The 15204-nt window shown below is 32.5% G+C and overlaps 1 protein-coding gene across 7 annotated transcripts in view; it reads right to left on the bottom strand.

The window, feature by feature from the left end:
• Positions 1-15204, bottom strand: part of ANKRD12 (ankyrin repeat domain 12) — a 110621-nt gene that overhangs the window by 24887 nt on the left and 70530 nt on the right. The window contains exon 2 of one of the 7 annotated variants that reach the window (XM_012746004.2): positions 14069-14148. The exons of the other annotated variants lie outside the window; for them this stretch is intronic. Coding sequence (XP_012601458.1) covers positions 14069-14132 — 64 coding nt within the window. The 5' untranslated portion in view covers positions 14133-14148. The remainder of the gene's footprint in view (positions 1-14068; positions 14149-15204) is intronic. 7 annotated transcript variants of the gene reach the window in all.

Raw genomic sequence — 15204 nt, 5'->3', positions numbered from 1 at the left:
ATAATGGGCTCAATTACTATATATTTTTAAGTACATAGAAATCTAATTTTATGATATTGCCTCCAAGTTATTGTATATAGCCACAGCATTGCTGATTTTACTTCATTACTTCTTTTTTTAACAAAATTAATTTTCTTCTTCCCAGGTTAGCATCTTTTCCTACCTGAAATGTTTTATACATGGTGCCTCTAATTGAAAAGAAAACTCAAGACTCTAAGGGAAATGAAAACTGAGGCCTCTAACCAAGAGGGAACCTCCCCAAACTTACTAAAATAATGATAGAGACTTCATTTGCTAAGTATTTAATATTAAAATTATACATTTTAATATATTAAGCTTCCTCTAAAGTAATCTAGCTCCCAAATATTCTCACATGAAAATTCAAATTCCAGGAGGACTTTTGAGCGTCTACAAGGTATTTGGCACTGTAGGAGGATCTTAGAGATCACAATCTTTTCTGGAGATGTGGGAATGTTCTAAGATAGTATCATTACAAAGTGGTAACGGGCATACTTATAACTTTGACTCAAACTGTACAAAAGCGAGTCTGTAGCTAAAACATTGTATCCCCATAATATTGTGGGGAAAAAAACCCTAATGCCCCCAAAACCTCAAAATATACAATCCACAGATCTCACCAGCTTAAAAAAAATTAAGTTGAAAGACACTGTAGTCCCTAAAATGTGCCAATGGGTGATAGTTATTCTGACATAGTATAAAAAACCTTTTTGAAATTATAAATGCTTGTATATATGTTAAAAATACTTTCCATTTAATTACATTTAATAATGTAGAAAAACGTTAAAACATGCTATTACTCAAACAGTAGTGCATCATGTGTGTATTTTTTTGTGTGTGTAGGAAAAAACAAAGGAAACATCAAAATATATCATAAATTCTGGTTAGAGAAATTTTGTGGATGATTTTTATTGTCTTCTTTAAGCTTTTCTCTATTTTCCAAATTCCTAGCACAAAAGATGTATTACTTTTATCATTAGAAAAAATTTTTTTAAATTCACTAGTAGGTATAAAATAGTACCACTATTTGGTTTGAGTTTTTTGATTACTGGTGTGGCTTATTTTTCCACGTGTTTGTATTTCCTTCTGTGTAATGCGACTTTATAATTTCTTCAGTCTGTTTTCTAGTCTTTTATGCCTATGCATATTAATATATTACTTCAATTATACTACACATATAATCTTATGTATGTTTCACTTAACATTCTATCCTAGTGTTTACTAGTTTTGAACATATGCATTAGAGATTCAATGAGAATTCTCTTAAGGAAGTTATACATATATGTATACACTAAGAGATGCATTATCTGTCATTTGTGTTTCTGGTTCACCAACTTGAAATAATGCTCTCCAATGCAGATATACCTTTTTTCTAGTAATTCTTTTTAAAAGATTCCCACGTTTTTAAAAGGAGAGAATATAAATTCTAAAGTAAATAACTTAGCCTGACATTAATGTCTATGATGAGTCCACAGGTGAACTGTCACCTGGCTCTGGGTACCAAGTCACACATGCTCACCAGGGTCCACCCCTCTGCACACTATTTTCTCAGCACTGTCTGCAACAACCCTGTGCTACTTGCAGAGAGGCTGGGAACCTCAGCAAAAACCACTATCGCCATGACACCATTTTCTTGTAGTCCCGGCAGACCCTTTGCTTCCTTAAGCAGCTTCCAATTTTTTCATTTGCTTTAACCACTCAGAAACATAGATCAACGTGGTCCTGGATACTAATGGGACAGTAAATTTTCAAAAAAGGTTTTGCCTTAGTAGATGACTGTTATAGTGGAAAAAAAAAATCACCCCAAACCTCCAAATCCTCAAATTCCTATAAGTCAAAAATGGCCATGGTTATCAGTATACTGTTATTTTCCATTTTATTTCAATTTTTAGTCTCTGATATCTAATCACTAAATTTGAACCTGTATTTAAAACATTTTAGATATTTATGACAAAAACACTCCTTTAAAAAATTTAATGTTTATCATTTCAGTTTATTCTCAATTTTATTTTGGGAAACTAGGAAGGAAAATGAGAAACAGAAAGGTTAAGCAATTGTTAAAACATTAAAATTTTTATTAAAGCATTTTTCTTCTCCATGAAAAAATAAAGATTTATTTATTTGTTATTTGTTTATAAAGAGACAAGGTCTCACTCTCACCTAGGTTGGAGTGAAATGTACTGACCATAGCTAACTGCAGCCTCCTGGGCTCATTGCAATCCCCTGCCTGAACCTCCTGAGTAGGTGGGACAAGTGCATGCCACCATACCTAATTTTTGCTTTTTTTTAAAGAGATGGGGGTCTTACTATGTTGCCCAGACTAAATACAGTTAAATACATTTGAAAGTTGCTCTTGTATATATATCTCAAGGCAAGTTCAGATATTTGCAACTGAGACTGGTGACATTTAAGGAATGGTGAAAATGTTATTTGAGTTCTACTGAGAGCCTAAGAATAACTTAGGCTGAGCCTACCATAAATTTCCATCTTTTCTGTATGGTATCCAAGTGGAGCAGCAATCAAATAGAGGTGTGACCAATGTAGGGAGATACTGGTATATATGTAAATCTCTCCCTAAAAATCTCTCCAAAGTAATAGAGAGGTTTTGATACATACTATCTATTCTCATGTTGGCTTCTGATAAATTGCATTTCACGTGCCTAATGTGAAAGTCAATAGACGATGGGCTTTTAAAAATATGTGAATCACATTAACAATCACGTTTTTAGAAAACAATTATTCTATTTGTGTCACATATATTTCAGGAGTGGGTGGTGATACAAAATTAAATATACCATGACTTTAAACTTAAAGAGCTTATAGTAAAGACCAGGTCTCTACCTCCCACCTTTGCTCTGAAATTCAAATGACTAACCTGGAACTTCCTAGACTTCTTTCAACTACTTCCAAACCAAGACTGAAAATATTCAACTCATTACTTTCCCTTCCACCAGTGCTTTCTCTTGCTGCTTAAAGCCAGTATTCCTTACCTGTGTGGTGTAACAACCAATCTGGTTATTCAAATAAAAAATCTCAGTGTCACTTCAACTCTTTCTCAATTCTTCAACTTCCAAATTCGAAGTTTCAATCTCTGGACTATCTTTTAAATTCATCTTCTCTCTATTCCTACTACTACTGTCCCAGCTCCAGCTCTCAACACTTCTTGCCTAGATCAGTAACTACATTAAACCACAATGTTCCCAGCACTATTGATCATATTATGTCTGTTATCTGAGGGCTCCCACTGTAGGATAACATAAAAACTCCAGAGATGGGGGAAGACTTTTCAAAGTCTGGACCACCATCTCTGCTACTACCACTCTTTAATAAGCTCTATCATTTGCTAGGCAAATAATATTTGATCTTTACAACAGCCATTATCATCTCCATTTAAGAGACAACAGAGCCATTAAGTAGCTTTTCCAAGGTCACCTATTAAGGGAGATAGCCCAGGGTGTTTTTTTTGTCTGACTTCATAGTATGTTCTACATTCCTCCCCTTTTTCACTGTTCCTTGCTGCATATATTAGCTGCACCAGTATACTACTTCTGTTCCACAAACTTCCATGAATATTCATGTGGATTCTGATCAGTTGCTCTTTATTATTTTCCATCTGCTTAACTAGAAGACATTTTAGATTAGTGGCCAGGGAGAGAAGCAGTTAAAGAATTTATATATAGGACAAGATTAAAAGTAGTAAACTGTTGTGGGGGGATGAGGGGAAGGGCACTTGTCTAGAGAATGTATTTGCACTGGAATTTACTTAGATCATATGTTTATTTGGAGTGGGTTGGAATGAGATAAAGTTAAGCTCCCAGACACCTCCTGGAAACACCACTGGTTTGGAACTACTCCACAAAGTATGCATTTTTTATGTTATCCTGATCATTGGGATATAGGAAGTCAAATACTGTCCATTTTCCTGAAAAGACAAGGGGCAAAGGGAAGGTTATCCACTCCTCAATATAACCAATGCATTTGACACAATCTAGATGAATGTTTAGACACACAATACATACACACGATTGAGCTTCCTTATAAACTTAAAAGTATACTACTTTATTAACAGCACCTGCCTAAATCTATAGCACTCAGAGAATGAGAAACTTTCATATTTTATATATGTACGGTGGAGGATGGGGTGGGTGGGTGGGTGTGAGTGTGGTCACTGAGGGAAAAAAAGGTCTATTTATGGAATCTGAGTCTTTGGGGGGAAAGGTAATATCCACCCAGGTAGCTGTTAATTTTCTGCTTCTGTTTTCTACATTATTCAACAAACATTTTAGATATAAACTAGCGATCTATAATTACTTTCATAATGCCTAGCACAAAGTAGGTGCTTAATATTAAATAAATGTATACTGAGTTTTACAACTTTTTTTTTGTTTTTTGGAGACAGAATCTCACTCTGTCACCTGGGCTAGAGTGCTGTGGCATCAGCCTAGTTCACAGCGACCTCAAAACTCCTGGGTTCAAGCAATCCTCCTGCCTCAGTCTTATGAGTGGCTGGGACTACAGGGACGCACCACCATGCCCAACTAACTTTTCTATTTTTAGTAGAGACAGCATCTCACTCTTGCTCAGGCTGGTCTTGAACTCCTGAGCTCAAGAGATCCTCCTGCCTCCTCCTCCCAGAGTGCTAGGATTATAGGCATGAGCCAGTGTACCCAGCCCTACAACTATATTAAGGCATCAAGAAATTGAGGGTGCTTATAGTATGGCAGGAGGAGTATAGAAAGAGAGAAAAGCATCTAATACAAACTTATCCACTATACAATTTTGTATAGTATCCAGGTGGCAACAACTGTCTGGCTAACTCATTGCTGATGTTTTCTCTAAACTCTCCAATTTGAAGAGGTGTCAACATTTCATCCACATGCTATTACTTCGCATACTACCTGCCACATGGAGCACAGATCTGCCATTTGATTTGCTTCACAAGCCACCTTTAGCTTTCACATAGCCTGCCATTTCACATATTATGCACTGATAGGCCTATTTTCCTACACTGGGCTTGTGCTTTTATACATCAGCTGCTGAACCTTTTTTTGCCAGACAAAAGTTTATTTTATACAATGGCACCGATTTTATATAGTAGTGTTTGTATAATTATTTGTATTTTTATGAACATAAAAAACTGCTGACATTAGTAATATAATCGAGATAAAAAAGGTAACTACTGGATATAATAAAAGTGGAAAAATCTTTAGCCTTCAGAAGCTCACTTAAATGAAGACTGTTCAACTGTGAAGAAAATGAAAGTTAGAGTAACCATATGAAGTACTAAATATATATATATATATATAGAGAGAGAGAGAGACAGACAGACAGAGACACAAAAAGAGAGAAAGCCATAAAGTCTGTCAATATGTTAACATTTTGAGGACTTAGTAATGAAAAATAATGTTTTAAAATTATGGGCAATATGAGCATATAAATGATTTTAATTTATATGGTAAGTTTATGACAATATTAAATGCTAGAAATGTGTTTCAAAAGAAGTTCAATGTTCACTTCAGCCTTGACAAAAATTAAGAAAATTGATCAGGACCATTAAATCCCCACAAGCAGATTTTTCTTCCCAACACTGAAATCACTATAGACAAACTGAGAAAATTTGAAAATGAGAAAAGAAAACATTTGAAAACATAATTTAACAATTTCATTTAACAATTTCATTGTTAAATGAAACCATGAGGATGCATTAAGCAAAATCCAGACTCGTGGATATTTGCCAGGCAAATAATCAGGTTATTTCAACAAAAAACTGCAAGAACTTAAGAAAGAAAGGAGGAGGATATCTGTAGATTAAAAGATAAGCAAAGACATATCAACCAATTGCAATATATAGCAGTATCTTGATTCTAATTTTGAACAAGTTTTTATAAAAACTTATGATTTTATGGGGTACCTGGAACTCAGAATAACTGGATATTTAAAAGTAATAAAACTCAATTAATTAATTTAGCTTAGGTGTGATAATGGTGTTATAGTTAGAACCACAATAAAAAAGCAGCCCTATCATTTTAAGGGATAGCTACTGAAATATTTTCCAATAAAATGATGTGAAAATAATGGGAGGGGGAGCAATGAAGAAGGGGCAAAACAAGATTAGCTACAAGGTGATAACTAATAAAACTGGGTAATTTTAGGCATACATGGGTTATTAATACTATTCTTTTTACTTTTGTACATATTTGAATACATATATTTTCTATAATAAAAAAGTAAAAACATTAATTTGCTAATTAAATTCTATTTTTAAAATGTTTTAAATAATCAATACATTATTATTGTACAGAATAAAACAAACCAAAAACCTTTAAACATGTATACTTTTACCTTTACATGTATACTTGTACCTTTAAACATGTATTTTTAAAAGTTCTAATAATTTTCTTTATTTTTTGAGTACAAAATTAGGTAACATGTAAGCACATTTTCAGGAAAACATCATGTATGAAAATTGATTCTTTCACTAAGAATTTTAAATTAATGGTAGGGTCTATGGCAAAAAAAAAAAACACTCCAAAATCAATACTAGTTTATTTCATTTTCAGCACTCTTTTTGCCCAACAGAAAGTATTATATTCAAACAATGATGAAGATGATGAAGAGTTTAGTTATGGCACGCTTAACAGCTGTAATTAAATCAAATAAATGCATACTAAATTCATATTTCAGTTATATACTGATAGGAAGACCATCTGACTCTGAACTTCCCATACTCAGTAACAATCAGCCTGGTTGTAGTGGAAAAGCACACAGGTTCTGGCATTACCCCTAGGTTCAAATCTTTGCTCTGCCACTAATAGGTCAGTAATCTATGATTAAGGATTAATACTCAAGAGGGCTGTTGTGAGGATTAAATGAATTTATGCAAAGTGTCTGGCATATACCATGCATATGATAAATATTACTCACTGCCTAGAAAAAAGAGAATGTATTATGCAAATTAAAATAATTTAAATAATATACAATTTAATATCAAATGCTGCCAAATTCAATAAAGCACATATGTTAACTTAAAAAGGCCAAAGTCCAATCCCACATCTTTTCTTATTTAACTTTGTACTGTTACGACTGAAGACGAAAAGATTCAAGCTGACTCCAAGCACTATTTCATTTATTATAGGGCTATGATGGAAGTATGTCATCCTTTAGAACGATGGCAATGAAAATCACCAGTCTTTCAGCCAACAATGGACATATGTAGATACAGACTTTTCATGGGGTGGGAGGAGGCACAGGGAGTGAGGGGAGAGAAGAAACACAGTGAACCAAAAAACAACTTTCTTTTACCTATTATTTCATGTATTACTGTTTGGTGGAATTTACACTTTTACATGTAAAAGTACTAGTCATAATTGATAGTCACTTGTGTGAAATATTTTTTACTATTTCTCAAAGAGGAGGAAGAGGAAATAGAAGTGGAGACTGCAGCAGGTACACAATATTATAAACTTTGTTTCATTTGCTAACTGCAACTTATTGCAAGTATGTAATGATTTTAAAGAAGTTTCTACAACTAAATAAGAGAACTTTGCACTGAAAATCCTTGGTAAAAGGTGAAAATGAATACTGTATTTATATAAGTCTATAAATTGCCTTATTCATCTCTGTGTCCACATTACTACTATATAATAATATTAATAAATTATTATTAATAAATTTGTCCATGATTATAAAGCTAGTAAGTGTCAGGGATAGGTCTTCCAACCCAAGTTTCTGTGTCTCCAAAACTGGTTCTCACAACTATGAGACTATGAGTACACAAAAGGCACCCAATATAGGCAAGATGAATTGCACAAACATCCAATAAAATGGCGCCATACTCTGTGACCTTCACATAGCATTCAAAGGAATACCTTCTATACTTCTATATTTATTTCATGATTAAGTATATTGAAATCTAGGCTCTAGAATAAAATATTTTAAATGAGATTCAACTGTTGTTAATTTACATAAGTGTTTTGAATAAAAAAGTAATACTATTAAACACATTCAACTGAGATTAAAATTGAATTTCAAAGGACTTAATAATGGTCTATACTTGAGAGATTCATATTTAAGACAAATATCTTGATTTACATATATGATAAAAAAATAGCATAAAACACCTCATTCATGACTATTAATACAGCTTATAAAGAAAAAAAAGCCATGCCTTGACTACCTTACATGATTATAAACTAGTGAACTTGGATTAGGTATCATGTCTCTATAATGACAAATATAAATGATATTTTAATTTTAAAGATTATAAGTCTGCAATATCACATAAAGTATGGTTCCAGATACTTTAAATGTCTAATGGTTAACTCAGATTTTTCACTTTTGTGAAAATTTCTTGTAAAGCAAAAGCAAGTTTTTTAAAGTAAGAAAAGAGACAAAAGGAGGCTGTCCCATGGGGCAGCTTCTATCTCTCAGAGCAACAGAGAGTAGCCAGATTTTCACTATTTTTAAAGCTAATAGCTATCAAGTGCTAATTCTGTGCCAGTCAATATTCTATATGCATTTCTTTATATATTAACTCATTTAACCCTTACCACAACTCACAAGTAACTAATAACTCACATATTAACTAATATGCCTAAGATTAGACAGCCAGGAATCTCTAATCCTACAGAGAGACCTAGATAGTCTAGGAGTGCTAAAATCTGAGCTCTTAAGATTAATATAGCTACACAGAGAGCAGAGTAGAAAAAATGATTTCCGTTGACAAAATTCCTATGTCAAAAGTTTTCTCTTTTTGGTGTAATGTATTCAACTAGAATTAAGTATTCTTTTAACACTAGGAATACTACTAAGAAAAAACTATTTACATTTGGAATGGTATTTGTTTATATGCCATTTTTATTCAGATGGGCTGGTGCATAAAAAAGTCCTAAGCTGTATTCTAGTGATTTTTTTCATTTATTTAAAAATAGTATTTATTGTTCTTTTTTATAAAAGTAAAACTTCATGTTAGAAAACCAAGAAAATGGCAATGGGTAAAGAATAGGATAAAAGCCACTCAAAAAAGAACCCTACCACCTATTCTTTTTCTTTGTAGCTTACTTAAAAGTATTACTTTTGACTTTATTTAAATTTAACTAACTTAGATATAATAAAGTGAAGAGAATTTCTAAACCTCAGGCGTGTCCTCTTGGCCCTTTTAAATGACCTAATACTGTCATTTCGGAAAGCACGTTTACACTCCACGAGCAGTCTAGTATCATTCGATATTTTAACCTGCTTCATATTTAGCCCATGACATGTTCATATGGTTTATTTTCCCTGGAGTTTTTGCTTTTCTTCCTTGTTCCTCAGGATAAAATGCCTTCCTATCATCAATAGCATGACACAGTGAATTCTTAGAATATAATTCATATATGTATATGAGCTATCCTTTTCTTGACATTCTTCACAAAGTTCTGATATTTTGTTCTAAAATATACCAGCTGTTCACTGCTGTCATTCTAGAATTTTTCAACAAAATTTTTGAGTTAGTCTTCATGCCTTTTAGAGTTGTATTTTGTGTCACGAAATAATTTTTCCACAAGGGCACAGAAAGTATGTCCAAGGATGTTTTTCTTTAGCCTGAATGATGACTGGGAATGGAATTCTAGGTTTAAAATAAAGTCCCCATTCAATCAAAACACTCAAGTCTTTCTTTAGTTAAGAGACATTTTCTTCTATTTAAAAAAATATTTTCTTCTCAACATTCGCTTTTAAGTGTCCTGGGTATTTTTAAACCATTTTTCTCGTATTTCCAACAACCTTTTTCCTATATTTTTCATATATTGCCCTTTTCTTAGATCTCAATTCAGATTTTTCAGCAATGCCTATTCTTTAGTCTTTTACAGAATATTTACTTTAGTAATCATATATATTTTGAATTCCAAGAACTTTCTTGGTCTCTGATTATTCTCTTTCACAGCAGCTTCTGTTGTTACAGTTAGTAGATCCACTGCTCTCTGTAAGCTCCAAGGATACTGAGAACTTACCCTTCTGCTTCCTACATTATTTACATTCTCCAGGATCAAGTGTTCTGTTTGTTCATCTTGGTCCTTCTTATCTTTCATTCAGCTGATTTTCCTCAAATTTCCTGATTTCTTCTCATATCGATAAAAGGAAAAACCTCTTTTCTTCAGCGGTTTTGTGGAGAGTCTCCTCTGAGTAAGAAGCCTATTTGTAGCGAGTGATCTGTGGTTATCTCTAATCTCAGTCTTCTGATTGAGTCTGTTCCCAGAACAAGTTGTCTCTGGAGTTTAAGAAATTCTCTGGGCCTCATGGGAAGGAATGTTTCACAACTGCAGCAGACCTTTCCTGTCTCCTACCTATTGAGTGGTTCCTTTGTCATGCAACAGTTCACTAACCAAAACTAATATATTTAAGAATTATGTAAATGTAACTGTTATTTATGTTACCCAGCCAAACAAGTAGCATAGAGAAATATACCTGCATTTTGGAAAACAAATTTTTACAGCTTTCACATCACCAAATTCATTGAGAAATGTAGTTTAGAGACAGGAAAATAAAATAGGTAATTTTATAAAGTCTTTTCCAAATTTCCATTTCTAAATCTCAATTCTCCAAAGTAAAGTTAAGATGTTTTACTTCTACTTTATAGGAGAAAAGTAGTCATGTGTGTATTTGGAAATAAGTATGCTATATGAGAACTTATTTTCACTGTTTATTTCTATAGTAATATATATTGGCAAGAGAATTACAGTTAAGAATTTGGGGGTGAGCTGGGGAGGGAAGAGAATATAATTAACAGCCGAAAATACTAAATCTAAAAGCAAAATCTACATAAGAAATAAAATCAGATACCACAGCACTGTATATATTCCCTCAGTCATCACACAATTCCTTTCTACTAAATTATCAGTAACATAAGAAATGAATTCTATAAAGAATAAGCAAGATTTTTTTCCCTCTGAAAATAGGACTTATATCACTACAAAAATTTTGACGTCACTAAAGGAAACTGAGAAAATCACCCAGTCTCAGCTATTCCATCATGAACATATATATTACATGGAGGTCCTTTTAACCATGACTACATAAAACATTTTTTTCTGCAGACAGGACGATATAGCTAAAGCTGAACTTATTTAAATGTATGCATATATAATTATTTATTTTAAGCCAAAGGTCTTTTTTTAGTGCTCTGCCCAAATGTACCCTTGATAGAGAGTTTCAGTTTTAAATATTCAGCAACATCTCACTACTATAATTATGTGACAGACTCACTTTAAGTTGCGAGGCACTAGTAAAAATTTGGTTTTTAAGAAAAATCATCAAGCTAACATTTTAAACCAAAAACCTACTAGCTTTGGTATTTGCAAGAAATAATTTTACCTTTTTTGGGCAAATACACTTGAAATTTGACTACTATATTTATGTAAACTTCAAAGAGAGGAATTTAACAGACTATTGTTTTATGATCCATAAATTTGAAAGACATACTAATTTGTAGCCATCCAGAGAAACCTGCGGCCAATTTTCCATTAATTTTTTTAAGATATATATGAGCAAGTCAAAGATATTTTGACTTCAGGCACTGCTAAGTGTATAGTAATTCATGTATTCATAATTTCGTTCCTTTTTTCCTCTACTTAAAATTTGACATTTTTCTTTAAAAAACATTCCACCTGAAATTAGCAATTCTTAGGCTTTGGAACTAGACTCATATAATTAATCCACACTAAAACACATGATAAAAATCTGTATTGATTTAAACTACTAATTTTCAAAAAAAGAACTGTATGTGTTTTGTTTGCTAAAGATATAGACAGAGGCAAGTTGGTGATATATTTTTAAAAGTTTAAAAAATTAAAATTCAGAAATCTGTGTGTAATGCATATTATGTGTTACAAAGCAGGAGAAAAGGTAGAACATGCAAAACATTGTAATAAAATTTCTTTTAATTGGTCATTAAATAAAAGAACACTTCATTGCCTATAGTGCTGTATGCTCAGCCCTCTGCACATATTAGATACCTAAAGCACCTGTTTCATTTCTTCTAAGCACTGATACAGGGGAATGTGAAAAAGGTGCTGAAAACCAAACACTGTGCTTACTGCTACTCAACAACTTCAGAAATAGACTTAAACAAGGAGGTTGCCAACAGTCCTAGTAAAATAAAATAAGGTTCTTGGGTTATATAAATGGACTGTGATTTTCTGTACTAGGCCTACACCGTTATTATCTAACAAATATAATGGAAGTTATTAAGACATGGTATTTGGAAAAGAAGAAAAAAATACTATTTACATTTTACCTTTACATGTTAAATGGAAAAAGCTTTAATGCTAAGTATACTAATACGCAAATTACTTTAGTCTATAAAAAATCCTTTATCAAGTCTAAATTCCTAATGACCATATTTGTTGATATATATTTAACACCCTATGTAACCTCTTCCTGTAGTCTTTATACTTCTAAGGTTAAAAAGTTTGCTTTAAAACTTCCTAAGGTGATGTATCTTCCTATGGTTAAACTGTTAACATCACATAATCCATTGGGTAAAAAAAATCTGGTATATTGTTACTTAAATAATTGTTTCTGTTTTGGATCTCTTGAGTTATTGTTATAACTCCATATAAGCATATACCAATAGTCATATTTTCATAGTTCCTGAAATATAAAACTGAGGAAATGAGTTTCACAAATTGTAACAATATATTTATAATATAATAGTACAATTTACTATTTTAACATTCAGAAAATGAGGCTTCAAGTACGGGTCATTTTGTGTATTTTACGACATAGAAATGCACTAAGTAAACACCAGTGGGTAACAATATATCACTGTATTTTCAAAAAGTCTCCTAATCTGTTTTATAGTAGACTCTAAAAGTAGCTTGTCTGTTTATTATAATGAAGTATTTTCTCACTTAAGTTGAAGTACCTAAGTGAAGAAAGTTTACAGCAACTGTTTAATAAATAAAGCCAGATTATTGGCAAAGTAAGGTAAGATAAGGTAAATAGCTCTTTTGACAATGACTGACATTTTAAACCTTGTACATTGGGCACTCTATTTAAGAAATGAAACCAGTGTCTGGCAAAGTTAACAAAATCTCTGCTTTGGCAATTTAACGAACATCAGAGAAGTAACGAGGGGTAGCTATCTGACACAGAGCTACCTATTTCCCGTTACCATAATTATGGTTTATGAGCAAGATCTGGCTCTCTGAATATGACTGAGTTCTCAGCATGGTAGCAAGAACCAATTACTTGTAGCAAACACTATTATTAGATAGAATTTCTGTATAGGAAGGTAACGTGGAACTAGATTGTGGGAAAAAGGCAGAAATTAAGGGGGGAAAAGGCCAAAGAATTATGCAAATTTAAAAGTGCCACACATTTATATATGAATAAGCTATATTAACCAGGACATGTATTCCTGCAACAATATCATAAATGTCTGATATGCACAACATAAAACTGCTACACAAAGTGTGGTCCATGAAATGAGGCTGGTCTGCAAATTGTTCATTACTGATTGATCAGTAATGAAATGAGGAGCTTGTACCAAAAGTGGAAATCAATTATATCACCAAGCACACTGTTTATTTCAGCTGGTATTTTTCCATACTATTTTTTCCTCTTTGACAAAGGAAGCAATATGATTTACATTCTAACACAAGCTCCTCATCTGGAGGACTCGTAACAAACAGTTTATGGAACGGCTACTCTGAATAACACTGGCATAAAGCACAATGCTTAATGGAATAAGCCATTTTTACTTACTCCAAATTTATTAAGTTCAAAAATTCATAGTTTTAGTTATTTTCTAGCTTTACAACACTTAAAGTGTATCTGTCACATGGATGACATGCTGTATCAGATCAACAACAATGCTATCAAGCTTCACATATAAAAACATCTATGGGCAGTTAAATTAATTCTTGATTAAATATTATTATGTTCAGAATTTAGATTGTATGGAGTTTGGTAAAATTAAGTCTAACAAGGACCTCATGTAAATTAAGTAGTAAATTTTGGGTATTTTCATCAGTCTTTTTCAGCAACTCCAAAATCTTTGCATGATACTTACTGATGATTTTTGCATCATTCCTTGAGAGACTTTGATCAAGCAATAATTCAGGCACATTCACCATGTGGAAAATAAATATTCTGAAAAATCAATACATAGCTGATGAACACATGAAACAGTCAAGACCAGTGAAAAATCAAAAAGGTTCAGATGTGTTCTGCTCTAATTAAACTTGCAAATTCAAACAAAATGTCTTTCTTTTGTGAGAAAATTTGTTGGAACACTTCTAATAGCAAATTAACATAGAAAGTTTATAATAAAAACTTTTTCACACTACAGCTTTCTGAAGAGATCAAAATTAAAGATTTTGTAGCCATAATAAATAGAATTAACATACCATATTAAAAAGCTTTCTATTTTTGAAATCATATTTTCTTACTTTCTCATGTAAGCCAATGTAATTTCAGCTATTATAATCTTTTTTTGTTTTCTTTTTCTCTTTTTTCCATCCCTCTACTTCTGGAGAACAGCTATTATAATCTCAATTCTACATACCACAAAGATGTTCAAAGGACTTTCAGCTTGTTAACTGTAGATGAACTTAGAAATATTTTGAAAGTAGAATTTGGCAGGGATTAGTGGATGATTATGTTAGTATCTGTTTTCCTAGTCATCTCTATCCCCATTGCTTAAACAATGTCTAACACATAATGAGTACTCAAAAATAGTTATTGAATAGTTGAACTGAAGGAAGAGTATGGAATAGGAAGAGTTTAGGATGACTTCCAAATACATGACAAATATACAGATGAAGTTACCATTAATTAAGAAAAATAAGATGATGAATGTAAATGGAGGAAAAAATTCCATTTAGGTATGCTAATTTTTGAGATTTCTGTGAGGAAATCTAAGTGGTAATATCCAGAACCCAGTCAAATATATAAGTTTGAAGCTTAAGAGAAAGGTCTGAGACAGATATATTTGAAAGTCCTCAACATATAAATGGTTGTTAAAACGGTGAGTGACATTTGGGAGAATACGTACCACAAGAAGAGAGTTCAGAAAGTAAAATCTTTGGGAAAACCAACACAAGGGTGTATGGGAAGGAAATGGGGAAGATACAACGACAAGATTCAAGAAGGAAACTGAGATGGAACAGTCTAGGAAAATGAAAGAAAGCCAAATAGAATTATGTC

The sequence above is a fragment of the Microcebus murinus genome, chromosome 17 (assembly GCF_040939455.1).
Source record: "Microcebus murinus isolate Inina chromosome 17, M.murinus_Inina_mat1.0, whole genome shotgun sequence".
Taxonomy (NCBI): domain Eukaryota; kingdom Metazoa; phylum Chordata; class Mammalia; order Primates; family Cheirogaleidae; genus Microcebus; species Microcebus murinus.
The sequence above is the reverse complement of the archived record's forward strand: the minus strand, read 5'-3'. Positions and strand labels throughout refer to the sequence as shown.